Raw genomic sequence first — 26,101 nt, 5'->3', positions numbered from 1 at the left:
CTCTAACAAAATGGGTCAACATCTTTCATAGAAGGTGACTAATCCTTCATGTAACACCCTATAACCTTAAACCGTCGCCGAAATCGGGTTACAAGGCATTATCGTATATCTTGGATAATTTACAAAAAAAATTCTTAAATAAATAACAAACATATATAATCATAAATTCATATAAATTCTTACTAATTGACTTCATTATTTTTTTTTTAATTTGAATATAACCCTTTATAACTATTGAATCTTCCCTGCAAATTTCAAATTGCAACCAATGCATTTATATACTAAATTATACCAAAATACCATTTATTAAAGTGCACCCAAAATGAACATAACACATAATGTTTCCATTCTAAACTAAACATTTCCAACTCAAGCCATATCACATAGCTTGATCAAACCCAAAAATTCATACCAAAAACTAATTATACATTTTTTTTGACAATTACAGTTATTTAATAATTCAATTCTAGCTATACGAACTTACCTCGTATTTGCTCGAATACTTTCGTCTACCCGTCTAACTTTTGTTTCCCCCGATCAAGTTCCGGTATTTGTTTATCTTGATCTATATAAATTCAAATTTAACTCATTTATTCACCAAATCAATCAATTCAATCCATATAAATATATTTTGGCATTTTACAAAATAGCCTTCATATTTTCACATTTTGACACTTTAGTTCCTAATTCACAAATACACAAAATATCTGAAATTTCTTTATAAGTATTCTTAGCGAATAATATATATCTTCTAATCAGCCCATATTTTCATTTATTTCACATTTCTAACATAATATTTCTATTTTTATTAAATCCCTAAAGCTCATTTTTGTCAAAATTTACTTTATAAAACTTGTATATATATCAATACCCATCAATAATCTAGCATAATACTTCAAAATATACTAGTATTCAACAATGGCATATTTCAAAATCATCAAAACTTTCAGAAATTGAGGTACGGGCTAGCTAGAATACAAAACAACGATCTCAAAAACGTAAAAATTATTAAAAACGAAATAAAAACCATACCCTAATTGAGAATCTAAGCTTGGCCGAATGTAAAAGCCATGACTTTAGCTTTCTAAACTTTAAAATCGTGCAGAAGGAAAAATGACTGCCACTTTCTGTTTTGTTTTTACTTTAAATCAATGTTAATAACCATTTTACCAAATTAACGTTAATGAAATAAAAGCATAATTCACATGTTTTAAGGTCATTTATGACCAGCACCACTATCATTGGTCCAATAACATGATAAGGACCTCTCATTCAACTTATCAGCAAATAATTACTCTTAACTTATAGCATGCTACTTTTACAATTTACGCGATTAAGTCCTTTTTATCAAATTAAGTATTTAAACGGTAAAATTTCTTAATGAAATTTTTATACTATAATTCTATCATGCTGTAAAACTTATTAAAATAATATAATAAACATTTTTACTCGGTTAAGTGGTCCCGAAACCACTGTTCTGATCAGACTCAAAAACGGGTTATTACACTTCACACTTACGTAGGTGATTTCATCAAGTTTATCTCAGTATAGACTACTTGGATAATGGCTATGAAATCATTAAGAGCATTTAATAAGTTCAACCTCTCGGTTTTAAATTTCAGTGAATTCATCAAGTCCATCTCAATAAAACCACCCGAACTCTGGGATATGAATTCAGTAATAGTAAGAAACTTAATCTCACACGTCGGAGAATTCATCAAGTTTGTTTCACTAGGACCATCAAAACTCTAGACTATGAACTCATTAAGAGCAATGAGTTTATCCTTATGCATATACATTATGTGCCATAGAAAAGGTAAAGATGTACACTATGAGCCTTTCCATGGTTTCGTTTGACCACATTGAACTTAGAAGATTGAGTTGGGTATCCACCATGAATTCCTCAACTAGTGGGCTTAAGACCCATCCCCCTTGACGAATCAAGAACTATTTTCCTACATAACCTTTTGGTTAGTGGATCAGCTAAGTTCCTCTCAGATTTTACGTACTCCATGATGAGTACTCCATTCTTTATTAAGTGTCTCACACATTCATGTATTATTCATATATGCATTTTCTTTCCATTGTAAGCCTAATTTTGAGCAACACAAATGGCGGCTTGTGAATCACGTAATAAACAAGTAAATTCTTGAGCCACTTGGCCTTTTTCCTGACGCAATCAAGAGTTATAAACTCTGATTCCATTGTAGAGTGAGCAATACACGTCTATTTAGCAAACTTCCAAGAAAAAGTTGTTTCATCCAAAATAAAGATATACCCACTTACAGAGCTAACTTCATCAGTTACCCAGTTTGCATCACAATATCTCTTTAGGATTACAAGGTATTCGACAAATTCCAACTTCTAAGTTATTATACTTTAATTTCACTCAAAACCATTTGGGGAAAGTTTAACCTTGATAGCATAGTAACTTGTGAATCATCACACTTTCCCCTACTTACTATGTCAATGCCCCCGTCGACATCAAGCCACCTTTTAGTAGCCTTGTTGTGTCGAGTTGGCATTTCAATCTCAAGTCCATCTTGGGCCTTCAAAGCCTAAAGTTATGATTCATTCAATGTGCATCATACATAGACTTGAATTTGGTCTCATCTCAATCATTGGTATAGTCTTATCTATACCCATTCCACCACCGAACACTTGAACTCAATGCCACAACATATAATCAAGTTACAACCTTGAGGAACCCTTAATGGTATGAACCTTTGTCGACTAAATATTACCATGCCTTTAATGCTTAAAAATGAATAAATCAGGATGTGGCACCAACCGTACTCTTACAGCATCTCCCTAGATGCGTCACTCTAGATGTGGTTTATGTCAACGGCCCCTTGCAGCCCCAACACTCAAGTTCTCAACATGGGATATTTAGACACATTGGTCTTCCTCAACTTAGGCCCTCTCGGTCCCTTCATAGTTACCCCATTAGATGTGGCCATCATGGCCAACCACAACACATGCAACACCATCGAACTAGGTCAATCTCAATATCAATTTTGGACTCTAATGCTCATTCACGCAAACTCTATCACGTCGCTTCTTTCTCTACACAAACTTATAGGTTTTCTGGACAAGACATCCCCCATTTGTTCTCTTGTTCAAGCTCTCGGACTCGATAATCCTCCAATTTGCTTTGGTTAAAAATCTGTGATGCTTGGACCAGCTCCACAAATCTCATGTATTAGTAGCTCATCATGGATAAAGCCATCGTAAGCCTTATCTCAAACACAATGATCCAGTAATTTGCTCATGGTCCTTCGACCAACTCAAATTCAAGGGTCCTCCGACCAACTCAAACTCATGCTAGCTAGGCCTTCCAAGCCCATCTTGACCGCAATGGCCCACTGACCAACACCTACTTAGGCACACTCTTGCACTACTCAGACGCCTTCAAATTGATTGCCTCAATATCACATCAACATATTTATAAATCCAATTTCCCCCTCATTGTTTATTTTTTTTCTCTTTTGAGATTCTAACCCTAAGACCCTTTAGGACTTCACAATACCCAAAGTTTACAATCAAGTCTCATAGGTTCAACTCTGAACTTGGTATGGGCAAGCCAGAGTTAAACCACTCGAGATCTGAATCAACAAATCCAAACCCACGTTCTAGCACCTTAAAGCCCCCCACTCAGGTCACAAGCTCGCATTACCAAGCTCGACTTCTAAACTGACTGTAGGAGCCATCATTGGTTCTAATAGCGGGAAACGAAAATGATTCTCATGTTTAAATAGTAGCAAAGAAATCACTTCTAAATTGTTGAAAACATACTACTGCAAACAAAATCGTTACCATTGACAAGAAACCAAACTAAGTGTAAATAAATAAAGCAATCACTGTGCCGTAGAAGAACCATTGTCTTAGAAGCGATTTCGCCCTCATTGGTGTAACCAAAAATGGACGTCGCTCCCTATGTTAATAGAGTACTTCCAAATTCGTACACCTGAATAAGAAAGATGGAACTCAAAAGGATTGCTTTTCTCGTAAAAGTCAAAAAACAAATTGGAAGAAACTCAGGTAAACCACACTAGGTTCAATTCCTAGGAAAGATTGGAGGGGTCACAGACATTCCCGCTTAAAACCCAATCTCCTAGACAGAATATCGCACTAATGTAATTTAGTAAAACACTAGGATTTTTAGAGAGCAAGAACGAAAGAGAAAAGAGAGAATTGAGTTTTCTTGTTTTTCTGTGTTGTGAAAAATGAGTAGAATAGCCTACTATTTATATTGTTTTCAGAATGGGCAAAATAGTAAGATAGTAGTGTCAGTTTCCAAAAATAGTAGAAGATTTTCTTTAACAAAAATATTTTGCAATAGTTAGAGGATTTTCCTCAATCGAAAATATTCTACAATGTAAAATATTTTGAAAAATATTTCTAATTTTGCATTACCAACAATTTCGACATGATTCTCACATTTGTATTTCAAACATAACATTGAGTTAGTAATCTTACATTCCCAACAACGTCAAAATTTTAGAATATAGAGCATAATCTCAATATCACTTCTTAATTAATAATACGTTCCCTTGCAATATGATATTTTTAACAATTTTACTCCATGCGTATGAAATAATAATAACTAACAAATCAAATTCTTCTTACCTTTAACATATTCTTGAAGCTTCATTTCAACTACATTTATTATTATATGTTGGGAAAAATTAATACTAGTCTATTATATTAATTTTTCTATTACATTTTGCCCAATTTACTTTTTTTAGATATCATATTGATCAAAATTTAGAAGAGAAGTCCTTATTGCTTTTCTTATTTATTTTTATTGTGAATTTAGAAGTAGATAAATGCATTAATTTATCAATAAATTAAAATATCATAAGCTTCAACCTTTGTGTAGTAAACAACAACAAAAAAATCTAAGTGGAAGATTTAATAAAATGCATTTTAGGTCAATTTAACATTTCTCAACCAAATAACAAAATTTTATCTTTCAATCAAATGAATCAAATAAAATAATATGTTAAATAATCTTATATTTTGAATAACACGTTTATTGAATTAACTTTATTTTTGAATAAAGAGATCATATATACCAATATGCTATTTAGCTTACTTTTGTGGATGGGAATTTTGATATTAAAAAATTAATCCTCTTTATATTTTTAAAATTTTATCTTTTACTAAATTCAATATTAACAAATACGAATCTTTTAAGAAGAAGAATATTTTAATCAAGTTGATAGCTGAAAAAATAATATGTGATTTTAATTGGCCACTATTTCAATTTAATCGAATAATTCAATTATTATTGAAATTTATATGAGGGTTTAACTATGAGGTATAGTGTGGTGGTTGCTTACATCATCCCCTTAACCATGTAGTTAGGAGTTTCATCTCCGCTCATGGAAATAAAGCATATTTCTTAGTCAACGGTTTACTTTTTCGGAAAGCACCCACGACAAAAAAAATTATATGAGGGTTTTCCGTTAGCTAAATTAAGGTGGGCTAAATTGTCCAAATATGTTGATTTTTTTTAATTGGCCAAATAGACCATTTTGTTTTTTGAAAATTTAGGGAAATAAGTCAATTTTTGAGGGAGAGTGTGAAAACACATCCAGCTAGGCATGCTTTCACACTCTCTCCTTGGCCACAAATTTTTTAAAGGTTTTTTAGGGTTAGGGTTTTTTGTTTAGAGTTTTGAGGGTGAAACTGTGAAAGCTTATAAGTAGATTTGAGCGGTCAGGGATGCAATAATGCGTCTCAAAACACATACATTTTGTATGGCATGCCGGGATAGGACCATTACCTCAGAAACTCATCATATTCATGCAATGCAGTGCTTCGATGTCTTGCAGTGCCAGCTGAATATTTTGCCTACAATCGAACTGCCGCATCACTCAATCTGGTTCGTGCATCTCTATCGTTGCGTAAACTATCAATGGCACCTTTATATCCTACATATTCTGAATGGCCAAAAATTAGGGCGGGATGCATTCTATGATATCCAGATCGACATATGGCATCCATTCAAATTGAAGTGCGCAATTATAAATTTTGTTATATACAAAAATTTATTTTATTATAGATTTGAAAAATTCAATAACTAACCTCGGCTTCCGAGCGTTGATCTAACAACAACTAGATATCTTCGAGCTACTCAAGTAGTCCCACATAACTCAGCCTATGGTTCCACCTATTCAAACAATATGTTAATTCAAACATATAATAAATAAACAACGTTTACTATGGTAACTATATATTATTATCAAATTAATTTTGCCTTGTCACCAATGGGAATGTATAAGGGACATCCACTTGGGGACGTAAAAATGGTAGCTGCCACCACACCCATGATTGCAATAGGAGCAGACAACCACCGATTGACATCTTATTTGGTTCTGTCGCTCGACACAACTCCCTATACAACGTGGCTAACATGGCTGATCTCCAACTCAATCGACCACATTCTTTGAAGTCGACTAGGTGTAGTAACCACTTTATGTGTACCAAATTTCAAGATTTATCGGGCATTAGAATGCCCTTGATTAACCTTAAGATGAATGTTCGGGCGTATTATTCTTTGATGACGTCAGCCGTTTTCGAAGGAAGGAATTTGAAATTATCTTCCAACCATCTCATCTTTATCCGGCCACCTTGAAACTTGTTCAACACCTTCCTTAAAAATATCTCTCAAAGGTCCTCTTTACCGGTAACGATCACTGACCCTGTAATGACTAGCCCATCCACAGGTAAACTGAGTTGTAAAGCTACGTCCTCGAGTGTGATTGTACTCTCATTGCATGGAAGATAAAATGTGTGTCACAAGTCTCCATCTTTCCACTAACTCATTGATTTACAGCCTTCGAGCATATAAGACGCATGTAAGAATCTCGCATCTTGTAAATAACCACGAATTTCACTAGGTGCGCTCTTTGATAAATTATGTATGAACCCCTCAAAAACACGATCATCCGCCTATTTATATCAACAAAATAAACTAATTTTTTAAATTTTAAAAATTTAAAATTAACTTAACTGAAAATAACAAAATTTTAAAAAAATTTCTTACCATTGCCGATTGAGTAGTGTAAATGTGCTTGTCATCGAAACAAATAAGAGAACTTGTCATTCATGAAAATTTAAACGAAATGAATAACCTATGAAATAATAAAATAAAACTATAATATTTTTATACAAATGTATTGGAAAATTTTGAAAAAATCTTGAGAAAATTGAGAGAATTGAGAGTTTAGAAAGAATAGAGAAAGTTAGATTTGAGTGAAAAGAATGAAAAATGACATGACATTTATAGGAAATTAGAGTTATCATTGGGCTATTTAAAAATTTTATCGTTGACGCGTTTAAATTTGTATTGTTGGGGAAATAACCGTTGGAGGTGGACGTGCTTTCACACTCTCTCCAAAATCGACTTATTTCCCCCTAAATCTTCAAAAAAAAAACAGCCTATATGACCAATTAACAAAAAAAGACATTTTTTTCTATTTAGCCATTAGGGTGAACTAGAGTTTTGGTTTTTTTGGCCTACTCAAAACAAATTAATGCTATTGAAAGTAAATGTTTGTTGCCTTTAGAAAAGAGTAAGAGAAATCATCCTCTATATATTAATTACACTCTCCAAACGAAACATCTAGGCCCCTTTTTTTAACTTTTCTTCAAATTGGATCATACAATAAAAGCTAACTAAAAAACCTTCAAATTTCCAAAATTATTAACATGAAGAATACATAAGGACATTTGAATTTGCTTCATGTGGACTAGGTTCCCTTTAGATGCACTGGAGCTCCAGTGCGTCGGCATTTTTAGACTAAAAAAAATTGCAACTGAAATGTTGGTAAACCCAAGGTTGTTTAGGAAGCATTCTTCAATGCGTTGAGAATGCATTTCACCTCACTAGAGGCTTAAATCCAGACTGCCTTTTGGTCCAATAAAAATTTAGTTACTCCAGTTGCCTTTTCTTTTCCTTTTTTACCCATATGATATATTTTTTCTTTTTCTTTCTCATTTTAGAGTTGCTTCATTATTTCATCTTTCAATAATGTTTTATTATTCTAATTTTTGCTTATTAAAGTTTTTTTATTTTAATAAATAATTAATACAATAAATAAATTTTATAATTAAATCATATAAATATTTGATGTATACTTATTATTTATTTATATATATACATAATATTATTTAAAATAAAATTAGTTTCAATAAAATTTAATTTTCATTATATTTATAATAAAATATTTTTGATATACTATTATTTTTAATTATTTATTAATAAAAATACTATTGCATAATTATATTCGAAGACATGCTTGGTCAAATGATGAGGATTTTCGACAATTTAAAAATATACTCGACATGCTAATCTCTTCAGGCCATTTTGATCGAGGTGAATCGAGTTCGTCTAATAGTGAAGGTGACCTTGAAATCACGATGTTAAAGAAATCATTGCGACTAGTTTAATGAATTCGTCTTTGTAAAGAAATTTTGTATCATAACCTAATTTCTAATATTAATGAAATTTGTTCTATCTTATGTTATTATATTTTTTCTGTATTAAAAATTACCCAGAGGTACTTCAAAATTTGAGTCAAGTATAACCTTATTATTTGTGAAAATAATATTTATCATTGTTATAAAAGAATAACTAACTATAAAAAAAATAATTAAATATAATTATCATTTTATCTAATAAATAATTTAAATTGATTATATAATTAATTAAAATATTTATAATAAAATATCAAAAAATACATTTTAATATTTTATTAAATGAATTTATAAATTTACATATTTTAATAATTTCGTAAAATTAAAATAATTTTAATAATATTTATTTTTTATTCTAACATCACTCTACAGTTTTGTTTGAATCCAAACACAAACCCCACCGCTATTTCTATTCTCATTGCTCTAGTCTCATCATTAGAGTAACTAAACTCACCGTCAACGCTATTTTTAACCTCACCAAAAATAAATGGACCGCCCTTTTACCTATTATCAACTTGTGATGGCACTGCACCTCTCTTATAAGAGTTAGCTCTCCGAGGGGCGTTACGATTATAGTAAGATTGGCCCTGAATATTGCATTAGATCATAAATTAAAAATTGTACTTAAAAACTTTAAAGTCCTGAGGTGAGTACCGATCCAAGGTTCCACAGCTTATTATAATAATTAGTAATAATAATCAACAATAAAGATGAAAGCAAGGCACACACACTGTTTATATATTACTGAAGAAAGAAATTATGAAAAACAATAAAGAACAAAATAATATAACAAGCTGAGCTGATTCCCTTCCATTTAACCAAACCCCTTAATAATTCAGCACCAAAAACAAACTACATTTTCGAGCCCCAAGGCCATGCTGACCCAAATGCCGAAACCCAACACCAGCCAGGTAGAACATACTAGTTTGAATGAACCCGATCTGTGCTCCGGCGGAGCTGGTTCCACAGCATCAGATGGAGCCTCACTGCTCTTTGGTGACTCTACAGGAGGGTTAGTCTCAGGAATGGGTAATGTTGGTGGAGAAACCGGCGCTGTTGTCACAGCAGATGAGGGAGAAGGTGAAGGAGGTTGTTGCTGGGGTTTGTGTCTTACAGCCATGACCACGACGATCAGCTTTTGCCCTTTCTTGCAATTATCAGCGTTACCGGTGATGAAAAAGAAGGGACCCGACCGATCAAATGTAAAGAGTGAATCACCTTCTGTTAAAGACTGAATTGGGTTCTTGGTGTTGCATGAGAAGTAATCTTCTCTTGTTACCAACAGCACCGAGTCTGACCCTTTCTTGTACTTGAAAACTGCAAAATTTAAAACCAAGATAACCAAAAAGAGTACTGCATCATTTCAATTAGCAAATGTATATGGACATTAATGAGAGATAAATGGATGCTTACAGAGAGTATCATTGACTTGGAATCTATTCCTTTCAGCCCAATGATTGTAGTTCTCAGAAGGACTAACAACCCAACCGTCTCTACCACCAACATAGAACTTATAACCCTGTGATGAAGTGATAAAAGACAGCATTATCACTATCAACACACTAGCAAGATACCTTTCGAACCCCATTGGAACTGCAACACTGAAACAACAAAAACAACCCAAAGCCCAAAGAACCAAAAACAGCTCTATATGAGAGAATCGAAGTACATTGAAGAAGGGGTTTGGAAGGGGGGATATATAAAGAGGAAGGAGGACGAAGTTACCGTTGTAAAGCATGCAAAGCACAGCAAAGCGTGACACTAAACGGCGATTGGCAATGGTTTTGGCAGGATATATGATTAATTTGAGTAGGTCTTAATGAATTAGCAGAGGCGTTTCTTTGGGTATCTTTTATTTCTTAGCTATTTGAGCTCTTACACGTCGCAACATGCAGGGGATTTAACGGTTATACAAACTTTCTTAGCTAGCCGTAGCCAAGTTAAGACAAAATTAATGCCTTATTTAATTGGTTTAAATATTTTATTATTTATATCTATATTAAAATAGGAAATATCAATACAATTTATTTTGTATTATTAAAATAGGAAAAAATATTAATCACTTTATGGTCTTATTTATAAAACGTATCATTGCAAATAAATTTCAATTTAACAACTAAAATAAATATTAGATAAATAAAATTAATTATTAATATTTTAAATTCTAAAATTGCAGAAAAAATTAAACTCAAAACTAAATTGGAAAAACTAAAAAAATTTTAAATTGTTGTAAACTCTGCTACTTAGTATAATTTTTAATTAAATAATTTTTCATTTGGAATTTCATTAAAAATATTTTTTAAACCTTGAACTATTTTAAGTTGTAAAAAATGTTTTAGACATGTTTTTAGGGTAGACATGTTTTCTTTTAATTAAATATTAAACATGATTTTAATTTTATTTAAAATTAAATTAATAAAGTGTATTTAAATTAAGGTTTTGAACATAATATATTAATTTTAAAATATTTAACATTTTTTTAAAATAAACATTTTAAAAGCTTTTCAAAATAAAATGGTAATTTTTAAAAAAATCCGTTTTAATATTTGTAAAAAAAATCCCATCTGTATTTTGAAAAGCTTTTAAAATTTCCATTTTGAAAAAGTTTTAAAATAATATATATAATGTTCAAAACCTTAATTTTAATTTTTTCAAACAAAAAAATTATAATTTCAATACACTTTTATTAATTTAATTTTAGATAAAATTAAAATCATCCTTAATATTTATTTAAAAGAAAACATTTATTTAAATTCTATTTCTATATTTTATAAAATCATTAATAATTAATTTTATTTATCAAACATTTATTTTAGTTGTTAAATTGAACCAAGTAAAATTTATTTTTATTACAATTATGCATATCAATTTCACTGTAATTATGATTATTTAGTACATATATGAATCAATATATCAAATTATTAATATAAAAAACGCACAAATAATTATACATATAAAACGCATGCTTTGTTTTTGGTTATTTTCCTCACTTTCACTTTTGGGAAGAGATCAAATCATTATTATTCGAAAGAGTGGTGTTTGTGTTTTTATACTTGATTAATATAGAAATTAGTGTTATTTTTAGGATTTTGAAAATTAATAATCCAGAATCAACTAAAAACCCTTAAAATTGATTGATATCTAAATTTATTTTGGCTCATTTTAGGCATTTTCGTACAGTGTGGATTGGAGAAAGGTCAGATTATCCTGTGTGTTTAACGGATAGATTTTTTCTGCACATCTAAAACATGAGATTTTTACACTTCCAATAGCTATAAACAGTCAAAAACTCATTCCTTAGGATAAATATGCCTCAGGTACACTTTAAGAAGCAAGAGCTAATATCCAACCAAGAAAATTCGTTAGTGCTTTATTTTCTACATCATTCTCTTGTACATATTTTTGTATAAATTTTGTGAGCTTACACCAGAAAAGGAAGTTTCTAGTTTGACATTGGAAGCTAGAGGATTTTAAGTGAGTCGGTGATTCTATCTTTGTCATCGTAAAAGATTAGGAAAGACTTTTCTATCTTAACCTAAGTAAAAGATAGGGATTGTGAAGTTTATTTCTTGCTTTTGAAAGATAGTAATTCAAAGTAAGTAAATTGAAAATATGATTGCAGAGTTGAGCTAAGGTAGATGACAGTAGGCAGTTGAGGTCGAACCTCTATAATTGATTGCGTTGATTTTTTTTTTATCCTTTCTCACTCTTAACGAATAGATTTTTTATTATCAATATTTGACATTTTCTTGATAAAATATGGTCCACCAAGATCTTTTAGGTACGACTCTACCAAAGCAAAAATAATACAAATGATTTATATTATAACTAATTTATTTACTTTGATTTTCAATTATAAAAACAACAATCAATAAGTGTTGGGTGTAGTTGTAAGACATATTGTATTTCCAAGGAGAAATGTAAGTTTGAACCTTAGAGACTACATTGTTGAGAGAGGCAATCACAAACTTCAACATTATATTTATCTTTTAATAGTGATTAATTATATAAAATTGAAATATTTTATTAAAATAATTAAATGTATATAGTCATGTAGAATGTATAGCATTAAAAAAATTATATAAATTGCACTGAATTGAGTTAATGTAATGTGAGTGAAAGAAAGATGGTGTAAAAATATTTTATAAAATAAGTACTTTGTTAAAGAAATGTGAGTAACTTTCTAGATTTTTAAGTAGTTTTTCTTAATGTATATATATATATATATTTCCTATTCGAAGTTTTTGTAAATGTGTTTTGGGTATTTCTTTCATCATTTCGTTTAACAGGAATAGTTTCTTTACTTTTATTAATTGTTCTAGATTACATTTTTCTTGAATGTCATTGAAAAAGTTTCGGATTGCCTAGTTTTCTACCAATTAGTAATCCAAGATGTTAGACTTATTTTTATAAATGGTAAAGTATACAAATAGTCACTCGATTATGCCCACGTTTCTATTTTGGTCATTCAACTTAAAAAAATTAATTTAGGCACTAACATTTAAATTTGTTCTTGTTTTATTCACTCGCCGTTAAATTAATAATGAAAAACCTTTTTTCTATCTGGTATAATAACATGTTTAGTTCTCAATACTTACATATTCTATCAATTTAAATTATAAATTAAAAAACATTGCTTTAAAAAATTGATTGTTAATCAATAATTATATAAGAAAAAAACCTGACTCCTCAATCAGGAAGTGGCAGAAAAAAAATCAATGAAAAACCTGAGTTGAGAGTTGCCATTATCTTCTTTTTTCTTTTTTTTTTTTAATTTTCTTAATTTGTCCAAAAAGCTGCCGGTTTTGTTCAAAAGTATTGTTAGATTAGTGATGTCCTATGCAAATAGTATTATTGTCTTTTACTAATTTATGGAAAATTACATGTAAAAGTTATTAACATGAAAAGAAAATAAATACCATATAAATAAATATATATATATATTGTAATACCTCAATTTTACCCGGTCTAATAAATGCAAAAAACAGATAAAATAATAAAATAGAAATAGTCCATAATGTTTGATTACAAACGGGTTACAAGGCCTAAACCTAAAGCCCAATTACAGTTCAGCCCAAATAGGCAACAACAGTTTCTGAAACCCTAGCAACAGTAGGATTTTTGCGCCGCAACCATCAAGAGCCGAATCTCCATGCAATCACCTGCAAACACAAGAAAGGAAAGAAAAATCAAAGAATCGAAATCAAATCAACATTGGAAGATTTCTTTTTATTTCTTTCTTTTCTTCTTGTATTGACGATCGCTATAAAAGCGATTTTGACGCACTGTAACAAGGATCGGATTTTGGGAAATCAATAAAAAAGCACAATTTTTTAACACAAAGGGAGAATCAATCAAAACTCAAAAGGTTGATATTTTATTTTATTTTATCATCGATTACTTCTTCGTTTTTCTTCTATTTTTTATTTTTTTTTTACTTTACTAAGGCAGGATAAAATGAAAAGGGAGGAACTTACCTTCGTTTGCCTTTGAAACGCCGTTGGAAGATCGAGGGAGCCACCCCCGAGGATCGGTGGCCGGAAGCCGAAAGGTTTTCGCGAGTTCTTCGCGTTTTCTGCTGGATTTTGGGTATTTTGAGCCCAGATCTGGGCTTGGGAAGGTTTAAAAAGCCGAAACGGGTTTTTTTTTTTCCGACCCGCCACATGAGCGGTGGTCTTGGTATTGAATCTTGGGCGGCGTGCGGTGGCGATGACGTCCGATGACCGGCCGACGGCCGGAGGACTGAAAGGTTGAGAGTTTTTTTTGTTAAAAATGATTTGTTTTTTTTTAAAGAAAGTTTGGAAAATAAAATTTGAGGCTTTAATTTTGGCTTAAATAGCCAATTGAAAACGGCGCCGTTTTGGAGGAGGAGGATCCGCGCGTCGACCCGACCCGGACCCAGGATCCGCGTGTTTTTTAGCGGAGGGGAAAATTGCATTTTTAGCCCCTCCGCCTTTAACTGTCTTTATAATTAGGTTTTTATTTTTTAAAAAATTTGCCCTGTAATTTATTTTAATTTCAATTTGACCCCTCTTGAACGATACCGTTTTAGAGGAGAAGAGAAAATTGCCCTTCCAGCCCCTCTATGTAATTCGCGCGTTCAATTTGGTCCTCCAGACTTTATTTATTTACGGATTCACCCCTGTTTTTTTAATTTCTGTCCCAATTTAGTCATTTCTCATAGTTTTCTTAAAATCAATATTTCTAATAATTTTTTTATGAAATTATTATTATTACTATATGTATACATATAAATATGTTTCTTTTGCATATATTTACACCTTAGAAAACTAATATTTTTCGTATATTTTAGACACATGTTTTATTAATTTTAATATTATCTTAAACTTGTATATTTTCATGGATGTATGTATATTTTATTTATTTCAGTTATTTGTCTATTAATTTATGTTTACATATTTTTATCTTGTCCGTTCATTTAATATTCAGAGCCATTATTTTATTTATTTGTTCATATATTTGTATTATTTCTATGCTATCGTAGTATTATTGCATTATATATTTAATGTAGCATAACATTACATTTTTTCACTCGATTTTTAAAATCAAACTTTTTTTCAAAGTGGATATTCTTTTAATTAAAATAAAAGCTCACTATTGGGAATTCAACACGTTGTGTCCTAACGTATTGGATGTGGCGCATTGATTTCTCGAAATGAAGATTTTTTAAAAAATCATGAAGGAAATATTCCGAGTTTGAGATTCTAAAGGAATTGTGCCCTAACGTATTGGGTGTGATTTCTTAAATCTTGGATAAGTGGATGTTCTTTTAAAGTAAAGGAAATATTCCGAGTTTGGGATTCTAAAGGGATCGTGCCCTAACGTATTGGGTGTGATTTCTTAAATCTTGGATGAGTGGATGTTCTTTTAGTTTTATTGTATAAATATTCTAACCTAATTCATTTTGGGGGAAATTAGAATGTTGTGCCCTAACGTATTGGGTGTGGCATTTTTGCTTCTCTGAATTGAAAAGGGTCTTAATATGCAACGCTTTAAGTTTTTTAAAGATTATATTTTTCCATATTCTCGACCTTAAGACACTAATTAATTAACTAGGTACCAATTTTGGGCGTTACGAGGTGCTACTCCTTCCTAAATGACGTAATGCGACTCCGGATCCATTTTTCTAAAACTCGTAGACCAAAGCCGTTTTTTTAGGTGATCCAATCACACCCTAATAAAAGATTGGTGGCGACTCCCAATTTTCATTTTTTCAAAAACCTAAAAAAATTTTCTAAAAGATGGTTTCGACAGCTTGGCGACTCCACTGGGGACTTTTTTTAAGAGAGTCGAGCCACAAAGTTAATTAACTTTTGTCTTAAGGTCGAGAAAATATTAAAAAAAACTCATAACATCCTTTTGCATTCATTATCTTCTTGTTTAAATATTGTTTGCATTATACATTTCATGAGTTGAACAGTTTTACCCTTTTAAATGGGAGTGAGAAGCTATGCCTTCGTGAGGTTTTTACCTCCGTGTAGGGTAGTGGATTGCTTTCGGGATACATCCGTACCTATGTCTTCGTGAGATTTTTTATCTCCGTGCAGCCATAGGGAAATGTATTCCCCTGAACTAAACTTGGTCCGTATGAGCCTATAATGGGTGAGGATTGAGGAATTTGCTGGTTCGGGTACCTTTACTCTAGAAGCCAAACCACATATAGTGAACCTTAGGAATTCACCCTAGGTAGAACTATACCGAACTCTAGTAGATATCCGATCAGATGTTTTATTATTTCTTGATTATAATTTATGTTGTTATATGATACTGACTTTTGGTGTTTTATTTGCATGACATGACATTTCATTTCATCATAAAAGGCGTCAATTCAAATTCAGTTGCTAGATAGAAGGCTTATCATGGAAAGCGGGTTTCTTGATAAAGTGGAGGACAATGCGGCTGTTCGAACTTGGTCTGAAACAACGCAGGAAGAAAAGGGTGATAGTTTGGCTGAGGGGCATGTATCGGAGTTATGAGACTTTACGCATATCAATGTAACTCAAAACAATTTACAAGAATTGAAGGAAATCTGGGGTCAGTGGAGCGATGAGGTTAGACAGCTCTTTTATGATAATTATGGGGATTTGCCTTATTTGCTTGATGTGAAGGTAGACAAGCGTTTGTTTCAAGCCCTCGCCCAATTCTGGAATCCTGCCTACAGTTGCTTTACATTCGGGAAGGTCGATTTAGTGCCTACGATAGAGGAGTATATGGCTTTACTCCGTTGTTTAAAGTTTCAAGTGTACAGGGTCTATTCGAGAGTGGTAAATGTGCCAACCTTTTCCAAAAAGCTGATGAGTGTAACAGGAATGAGCGAGCAGTGGGTTGTCGTACGAATTAAGCAAAAGGGAGACAGTAAGTGCATTCCTTGGAGGGGCTTGAAAGATGCAATCCTCACACACCCAGATGTCAGGAAAAGGTTAGATGTTTTTGCTTTAAGTATATATGGCTTGGTTGTCTTCCCTAAAGCCTTGGGATATGTAGATGAAACAGTCACTGATTTATTCGACCGGCTCGATAAGAAAGTTACGTCGATTCCAGCTATCTTGGCAGAGACTTTCAGGTCATTGAGTGCATGCCGGAAGACGGGTGAAAGTAGATTTATTGGATGTGCACAACTTCTACTCAAGTGGTTTCACAGTCACTTTTAGAAGGTGGATAAAGTGTCGTATCGGGTTTTCTCTGAAAATTATTCACCACTAAAGGAGATAGTCGCTACGCCCAGGAGAGACGACATTTCGAAGGAGAAGTGGATAGAAATTCTTCAAAATCTTCGAGAGGGGGACATTGAGTGGAGAGCTCCTTGGTTACTTCCAGATGAGATCATGTATAGGTGTGGTAGTTTTGATTGGGTTCCTTTGCTAGGGGTTTGGGGAGCTACTGGATATGCCCCATTATTGGTGCTAAGGCAATATAGGTCAAGGAAATTTATACCTGCGACCCAAGGGTTAGCTAATTATGAATTTTCGTACAAGGATAATGGTTACAGAAAGAAGATTCAAGAGATGGTTAGTGCGTGGAAACAAACTCGCCGAATGAAGAGGCTAGCTGTGGGTCCAATGACAACTCCTGGGTATCATCAATGGTGGGCTAGAAGGATAAATGATAATACACCTAAGTTAATCAGGAAGAAAGCCAGTCAATAGAAGAGCATTTGCGAGTCATTCCTTCTGAGTTGGAAATGGTAAGACAAGATTTTGAGAGGAAGAATGCGGATTTGGAGAAAAGAATAGAGCAAATAGATGCGGAAAAGACGAACTTGAGATTGGACATAGACGTTCAAAAGCTCGAGAATGAGAGGTTGAAGAAAGAAAAGAACAAAGCTGATGAGGAACTGGGCAGTCTAAAGACGGATTATAAAAAGCTGCGCTTGTCAATAAGAACTGCTGGGCTGGGAAAGACATCAGAACAGTGGCGAGTAGAAATCCAAGGAGAAAAGGACAAGGCCGATAAGTGGGAACAGAGATTTCAAGAGATGCAAAGGCGAAATGAGGCCTTAGAGAAGAGTTTGTCAGAAAGCCAGAAGGAAAAGGGGGAGTTAAAGGATAGGGTGATTGTATTGGAAAGATCCCTTCGTCAGTATCGAAGCCGAAATTCTACGATAGAGTGAAAAGCTAGCTTGAGCAAGATTGAAGAAATGGAGAAAAGAATTAAAGAGTTAGAGATGGAGCTGCAAAATTATGAGATCCAGATCAAGCACTTAAAAGTAAACGAGAGTCATAGTAATGAACAGCTTCACCATTTTCAGAATCAAGTTAGAAGTAGAGATCATCTTATTGAGGAAGCTGTAGTCCAGATTCGAGAAGTAGCTGACCATATACAGACTTTAGCAGTACAAGCTGACACGCTGAGTGTGAAGTATGAATTAGAGTCAGATCGGGGGCAAGAATTGGCTTTGTTACTTAGAAAGATTAGAGTTCTGGGTACTAGGGCAATGTCGTATTTGTAATTCATTTTATATAAAGGAATTTAATTTATAGTAAAGTTTTCTTATATGGAATTGAATTCAAATTGATGCCTTTTTCTGCATTCATTTCATGCATTGCATTGTTTCATATGCATTAATAAATACATTAACGGATTCTAATTAATCTAAATTACTCATCAGTTAATCTGGAAACCAATCAAGCTATCAAACACTGCTACGGAACTCGATCCAGAACTAGAGACATGGACCAAAGGCTAGAACAGTTCCAGAAAGAAATGCAAGAGCAAATGAATGAGGAATTAGAGAAGATTCAACAAAAGATGACGGAAAAAATAATGGAATCTCAAGGGAGTATGATGGCTAAGTTGACTCAGTTATTGGCTGGAGGAGTTGACAAAGGAAAGGGGTTGGTGCTCAACAATGAAGAAGGAGACAACGAGGGACCTGTTTATTCCTCAAGACTTACTTCTCAACAAGCGGGGATATATCCGCGCAAATCCTCCATTATTATCAAACCTCAGGACAGTACTGAAACACCGATAAACTTCCAAGCTAGAGACAATCTTGCTAATCCTGTTATCCTAGACTTCGATGGGACAATCGAGAAAATGAATGATGAATTGCCAAAATAGCTCGAGGAAAAGTATAAATGGCTAGAAGAAAAACTTAGAGCGACAGAAGGTACTGAGAGCTACCATGGAATTGATGCTAGAGAATTGAGCTTGGTTCCAGGTCTGGTACTTCCTCACAAGTTCAAAATGCCAGAATTCGAGAAATACAACGGGACTAGTAGCCCCGAAGCTCATATTACTATGTTCTGCAGAAGGATGACCAGATATGTCAATAATAACCAGTTGCTGATACATTGCTTCCAGGATAGCCTCGCAGGGGCTGCATCTAAATGGTACAATCAACTAAGCCGTACCCATATTAATTCATGGAGAAATCTAGCACAGGCGTTCTTAAAGCAGTACAACCATGTGACTGACATGGTACCTGATAGAATTACTCTACAGAACATGGAAAAAAAGTCTGGTGAAAGTTTCAGGCAGTACGCACAGAGATGGAGGGAAGTTGCTATCTAAGTTCAGCCATCTCTTCTAGAAAGAGAAATAACGATGCTTTTCGTTAATACATTGAAGGCTCCATTTATTACGCATCTGTTAGGGAGTGCTTCTAAAAGCTTTTCTGACTTAATTATGAACGAGGAAATGATAGAAAATGCCATCAGAAGTGGGAAAATAGACGCTGGGGAAAGTAGTAGAAGGCCAGTTTCGAAGAGGAAAGAGAATGAGTTCAACAACACAAGTTCGTATTTGAAGACAGTTACAGTAAGTCAATCGGGGAAGACGGCTGTTAACCAGCAGGGATCATCAAAGTAGAGATCTGACACAAGACAAAACACAGAGAAGCTTCAATTTACGCCAATCCCAATGTCGTATAGGGAGCTATATCAGAATCTATTCAATGCACACGTGGTTGCCCCTCACCATTTAAAACCCCTGCAACCTCCATATCCCAAGTGGTACGATGCAAACGCACAGTGCGATTATCATGCGGGAATTGTGGGGCATTCTATAGAACATTATACGGCATTCAAGAAGCTGGTAAAAAGGCTTATAAGCATGGGTGTGGTAAAATTGGATGATTCACCCAATACAGAAAATCTATTACCTGATCACAACGGAGTGAACATGATAGGTGGGAGCATGAGTAGAAAAATCAAGGAAGACATATCAGAAGTGAAAATTCCTTTGAGGTGGATCTGGGAAAATATGGTGAAAAAGGGATTGATCACCCCGAGTTCAGAGAGAAGTGTCGAAGGGGTGGAAAATTACTGTGAGTTCCATCACGAGGAGGGACATAAAATCCAGGAATGTACAGAATTTAGAGCCTTGGTTCAAGACTTGATGGATAACAAGGAGATGGAATTTTATGAAGAAGTTAAGGAGGAGGGGAGCATTTGCACATCAGAGGCTTCGAAGGTTCCAAGAATAGTGCAGCATGTGGTCATTATCTCGCGACCCAAGAAGGATGAGGTGAGAGCACCAGCAATACCAAAAATCATAATAAAGAAACCTGCAGCCTTTCCTTACCAAGACAGTAAGAAGGTCCCATGGAATTACGAGTGCAATACGACTGTCCCAGGAAGTGAGGCGGCAAAGAACCAGTGTGTGAGTACCAATCCAGAGTCTATGAAAGAAGCTATAATAGGGGAGCAAAAAGGGAAAATAGTTGAGCCAGTGAAGAAGGAAGAAGCTGTGGAATTCCTCAAATTTTTAAAACATAGCAAGTATAATGTCGTTGAGCAGTTGCATAAACAATCGGCCCGTATATCTGTACTGTCCTTACTCTTAAATTCCGAAGTGCATCGAAATACGTTGATGAAGATGCTAAATGAGACCTATGTGTCCAAGGATATTTCTGTCAGTAAGCTAGATCGGTTGGTCAATAATATCAGTGCTGATAATTTCATATTTTTCAATGATGATGAAATACCTTCAGGGGGCATGGGTCTACCAAAGCTTTTCATATTACTGCACGATGTAAGGGGCGTATCTTGCCAGGAGTACTGATTGACAATGGATCAGCTTTGAACGTATTGCCGTTATTCACACTTAATAGGCTACCTATAGACAGTTCGCACATGAAAACGTGTCAAAATGTAATGAGGGCATTTGATGGTACAGAAAGGAAGGTCATGGGAAGAATTGAGGTACCCTTACTGATTGGTCCAACAGTTTATGAGGTAGATTTTATTATGATGGACATCAAACCTTCCTATAACTGCTTATTAGGAAGACCATGGATACATTCGGCAGGGGCAGTTCCGTCATCATTACATTAGATGTTGAAGTTAGTGTCAGATGGTCAGCTAGTGACAATAAAAGCCGAAGATGATATAATAGCAACTGTATCCAATAAGATGCCGTACGTGGAGACCAATGACGAGTCAGTTGAATGCTCATTTCGATCTTTGGAGTTTGTAAATGCGGTATTTGTTCCTGAATGGAGCAAAATTATGGCTCCAAAATTATCCAAAACCACAGAGATGGGTTTACAATTGTTGGTAGGAAAAGGAGCTTTACCTGGAAGAGGGCTGGGGAGATATCTGCAAGGGAAGACTGAGGCTCCAATGCTGAAAGAAAAGCAAGATCATTTTGGCTTAGGATACAAGCCGGATAGAAGACAAATAAGAAATGAGATAGAAAAAAGGCAGGAAAGAAGAATGGCGCGTTTGAAGGGGGAGGAAGTTAAGTGGGAGTCAATGATAATTCCCCACATATCCAAAACCATCGTATCCGGAGGGATCATTCATCAGGAGAGAAAGAAATTGGTTGAGGAAAGCATCGAGGAGACATTGGGAAATATGTACATTAATGCCATTCATGAGCTTGGGAATGAAGAGAGAAGTTGGCTAGACATTCGTCCTTATGAGCCTGGGAGTGTTCTAGACAATTGGACTGCGGAAGAAATACCTAAAGTCTTTAGAACTGTCTCAGAGTAATATTCAGAACAAACTTGTTGTTTTAGCCTAGAAATAACAAGAATTCTTTTGTGAAATAGGCTTATGTTTAGAATTCATTATTTTAATAAAATACATCTTTGCAATTATTTCGAGTAAATATTCTTTCATTCTTTCATACGCCTAAAATATATTCTTTCATTACATAAATAAATTGTACATAAATTCATACATTCTTTTGTAACCATAATAGGTCTCTGTGTATCAATGACGTGAACGATACTGCTACGAGCTCAGAGTGTCCTTTTGAACGAGACGTGTGTTTAGAGGGATCGCACGACTTTGAAGGTGATGAAGAGGGTGGTCCATCTTTGGATTTGTTGAGGATGGTAGAACAAGAGGAAAAGCAAATCCTACCTCACAAAGAGACGATGAGAAGTTGTGAGCACGGAAGAAGGAAAGAGGTGAAAATTGAACCGAAATCCTCGCAAAAATAAGACGAGACCTCATTGGATTACTTCATGAATTCAAAGATGTCTTCGCATGGTCATACCAGAATATGCCGGGATTGAGTGTTGACATTGTAGTGCATCGCTTACCTATAAAAGAGGATTGCAAACCAGTTCCACAGAAGCTCAGAAGAATGAGGCCTGATATTGTGCTCAAAATAAAAGAGGAGGTTAAGAAACAGTTTGAAATTGGTTTTTGCGGAAGTCAAATATTCTGAGTGGGTAGCTAATATCGTCCCAGTCCCTAAGAAAGATGGAAAAGTACGAACGTGCGTCGATTACAGGGATTTGAATAAAGCAAGCCCAAAGGACAACTTCTCATTGCCACATGTTGATACGCTGGTGGATTATACGGCGGGATTTTCGTTGTTTTCTTTTATGGATGGGTTCTCGGGATATAATCAGATAAAAATGCATCTAGAAGATATGAGAAAGACTACGTTCATTACTTTATGGGGAACGTTTTACTATAAGGTGATGTTATTTGGATTAAAGAATGCGGGAGCAACATATCAGATGGCCATGGTAACCTTGTTCCATGACATGATGCACAAAGAAATCCAGGTGTATGTTGATGATATGATTGCCAAATCCAGAACAGAGGAGGAACATGTGAAAGTTTTGAGAAGATTGTTCTTAAGTTTAAGGAAGTTCCAACTCAAGCTTAATCCGACAAAGTGCACTTTTGGAGCCAGATCAGGAAAGTTATTAGGCTTCGTAGTCAGCGAAAAGGGAATTGAGATCGACCCAGACAAAGTCAAAGCAATACGAGATTTATTGCCACCACGTACCCAGAAAGAAGTTCGAGGTTTCTTGGGAAGACTGAATTACATTGCTCGGTTCATTTCACAGTTGACCGAAAAATGTGATCCCATATTTTGCCTTTTGAAGAAACATAATCCTGATGTTTGGAATGAAGAATGTCAAAAAGCCTTTGAAAAGATAAAGCAATACCTATCCAATACCCCAGTTCTGTCACCACCCAGCCCGGATAGACCCTTGATTTTGTATTTAACAGTGTTCAACAACTCCATGGGATGCGTGCTAGGTCAACATGATGCGACTGGAAAGAGGGAAAAAGCGATTTACTATCTCAGCAAGAAATTCATTGATTGTGAGATGAGATATTTGCCTATCGAAAAATTGTGTTGTGCCTTGATTTGGACGACCAAGAGGTTGAGGAAATATTTACTCTATCATACGACTTGGCTAATTTCAAAATTAGATCCTTTAAAGTATATGATGGAGTCAACAGCATTGAATGGAAGAATGGCTAGATGGCAAATATTGCTCTCTGAGTTTGATATCGTATATGTAAGTCAGAAGGCCATCAAGGGAAGTGCGATAGAAGATTTCTTGGCTAGCAGGGCTTTGGAAGATTACGAGCCTCTGGACTTAAATTTCCCGAATGAAGATTTGATGTATGTGGCTAATGCTGAAGAGGATCACCAAGAGAATCATTCTTGGAGATTAAGCTTTGACGGAGCATCGAATGCATTAGGCAATGGGATTGGGGCGGTCTTGGTGTCTCCGAATGGAGACTATCATCCTTTCACCAGTAAATTAAACTTTGATTGCACCAATAACATGGCTGAGTATGAAGCTTGCATCATGGGTATACGGGCAGCTATAGAGCGAAAAATCAAGACATTAGAGGTGTACGGAGACTCAGCATTGGTGATATACAAGCTAAGAGGGGAATGGAAGACAAGAGATCCTAAATTGATCCGTTACCGAAGATTGGTTTTAGGATTGATTGAAGAGTTTGACAACATTACCTTTTGTTATCTCCCACGAGAAGAAAATCAGATGGCTGATGCTCTTGTTACTTTAGCTTCCATGATTAAAGTGAATCAGTTAGAGGACATGAAGCCTATTCAAATTAGTATTTATGAAATCCCAGCCCACTGTTTCAACATTGAGGAAGCGGAGAATGATAATCCTTCCTGGTACCAAGATATATTGCAATATGTGAAGAATCGCGAATATCTAAATCAGGCAACGGAGAATGATAAGAGGACATTGAAGAGGATAGCTATTGACTATGTCTTGGATGGGGAGATCTTATACAAAAAGGAAAAGGATCGAATACTGTTGAGATGCGTGGACGCTGTAGAGGCTAAAGAAATTTTAGAAGAAGTCCATGAGGGTATTTGTGGAACACATGCTAATGGATTCACCATGGCTAGACAGATTATGAGATTCGGGTATTACTGGTCCACTATGGAAGGAGATTGCATCAATTATGCCAAGAAATGCCATAAATGCCAAATTTATGGAGATAAATTGCACGCGCCTCCTTCTCCTCTTCATGTTATGACTTCTCCATGGCATTTCTCCATGTGGGGTATGGACGTCATTGGACCAATATCACCGAAGGCTTCTAATGGACATCATTTCATTTTTGTGGTTATTGACTATTTTACTAAGTGGGTAGAGGCGGCCTCATATGCCAATGTCACGAAGTCAGCAGTCAGCAAGTTTTTGAAGAAGGAGATTATATGTCGATATGGAATGCCTGAAAGGATTATATCTGACAATGCGTTGAATTTAAATAACAGCACAATAGCGAAAGTCTGCGATCAGTTCAACATTAGACACCATAATTCATCACCATATCGCCCAAAAATGAATGGTGCAGTAGAAGCGGCGAATAAAAATATCAAGAAAATCGTGGCGAAAATGGCCGAAACTTACAAAGATTGGCATGAGAAGTTACCTTTCGCTCTTCTGGCTTACCGAACATCTGTCAGGACTTCTACTGGGGCAACACCTTTCTCTTTGGTTTATGGAATGGATGCAGTGTTACCCATTGAGGTTGAAATTCCTTCTCTTCGGGTGTTGGCTGAGTTAAAATTGGATGAAGCTGAATGGATCCAATCTCGATACGATCAACTGAACCTGATTGAAGAAAAAAGATTGAAAGCCATTCGTCATGGCCAAATGTATCAGAAGCGAATGATGCGAGCTTACAATAAGAAGGTTCGTCCCAGAGAATTTCATGAAGGGGATTTGGTTCTGAAAAAGATCCTCCCTTTACAAAAGGATTTCAGAGGGAAATTGATGCCAAACTGGGAAGGACCTTATGTTGTGAAGAAGGTTTTTTCTGGATGCGCTTTGATTTTGAGTGAAATGGATGGCAAAAATCTTCTGAATCCTGTAAATTCAGATTTGGTTAAGAAAAATTTCACTTGAAGAAAGGGAGAAATCAAAGTGAAAACTCGTAAAGGGTGCTCTGATTTCAAAAAAAAAAAGAGGCTAAGGTAAAAACCCGAAAAGGGCGCCTTGAGACCAAAGGGGGTTTGAGTTGAAAACCCGGAAAAGGGCGGCTCGAACATTGTCAGATTGGGGCATAGGGTGACCTTGCTAAAGTCAACAATAAAGGGATGTACGACGTCTTGGGGGCATTAACAAAGTACTGTAGATCCCTAAACACATGTTAAACTCAGAATGGTTCTTGGCTTGTATGGAGAAGTTTAAGCGGCGATATCCAAAGCACCTAGTCTTCATATTATTTGTACCAAATTTGTTGGTTCTTGTAAATACTTCATTCTTTGCTGTTCTTGAATATTTTTTCTTTTCAAGACACTTACTATCAATAATTTCCTGAATTAATTCATCTATACTCAGTTTTTTTATCTTTGCGAAAGCATGTTGCGTTAGAATAATGATTGGTGGACTAATTAACTT

The 26,101-nt window shown here is 34.6% G+C and overlaps 3 protein-coding genes across 4 annotated transcripts; 2 read left to right on the top strand and 1 right to left on the bottom strand.

The window, feature by feature from the left end:
- Positions 1 to 9,198: 9,198 nt before the first annotated feature.
- LOC105794861 (early nodulin-like protein 2) lies at positions 9,199 to 10,339 on the bottom strand. 2 transcript variants are annotated; one of them, XM_052627800.1, is made up of 3 exons: positions 10,213 to 10,339; positions 9,901 to 10,088; positions 9,199 to 9,804 (listed from the first exon to the last, which is right to left on the bottom strand). In XM_052627800.1, the coding sequence occupies exons 2-3, from the start codon at positions 10,073 to 10,075 to the stop codon at positions 9,323 to 9,325; spliced, it is 657 nt and encodes a 218-aa protein (XP_052483760.1). In that variant the 5' UTR covers positions 10,076 to 10,088; positions 10,213 to 10,339; the 3' UTR covers positions 9,199 to 9,322. The 2 variants fall into 2 exon arrangements, with proteins under 2 accessions (XP_052483760.1, XP_012479682.2); XM_012624228.2 differs by having other exon boundaries at positions 9,901 to 10,134; positions 10,213 to 10,240.
- Positions 10,340 to 17,689: 7,350 nt separating this feature from the next.
- On the top strand, positions 17,690 to 18,118 carry LOC105795982 (uncharacterized). Its single transcript, XM_012625630.1, has one exon. It carries the CDS (start codon positions 17,690 to 17,692, stop codon positions 18,116 to 18,118), a length of 429 nt encoding a protein of 142 aa, XP_012481084.1.
- A 1,751-nt stretch (positions 18,119 to 19,869) lies between these two features.
- LOC128039987 (uncharacterized) lies at positions 19,870 to 24,132 on the top strand. Its single transcript, XM_052628944.1, has 6 exons — positions 19,870 to 20,275; positions 20,381 to 20,879; positions 20,942 to 21,185; positions 21,285 to 21,884; positions 23,735 to 23,937; positions 24,039 to 24,132. The coding sequence occupies exons 1-6, from the start codon at positions 19,870 to 19,872 to the stop codon at positions 24,130 to 24,132; spliced, it is 2,046 nt and encodes a 681-aa protein (XP_052484904.1).
- Positions 24,133 to 26,101: the final 1,969 nt, after the last annotated feature.

Source organism: Gossypium raimondii, chromosome 3, assembly GCF_025698545.1.
Source record: "Gossypium raimondii isolate GPD5lz chromosome 3, ASM2569854v1, whole genome shotgun sequence".
Taxonomy (NCBI): domain Eukaryota; kingdom Viridiplantae; phylum Streptophyta; class Magnoliopsida; order Malvales; family Malvaceae; genus Gossypium; species Gossypium raimondii.
Note: the sequence above shows the minus strand (reverse complement) of the source record. Positions and strands in the feature narration are given on the sequence as shown.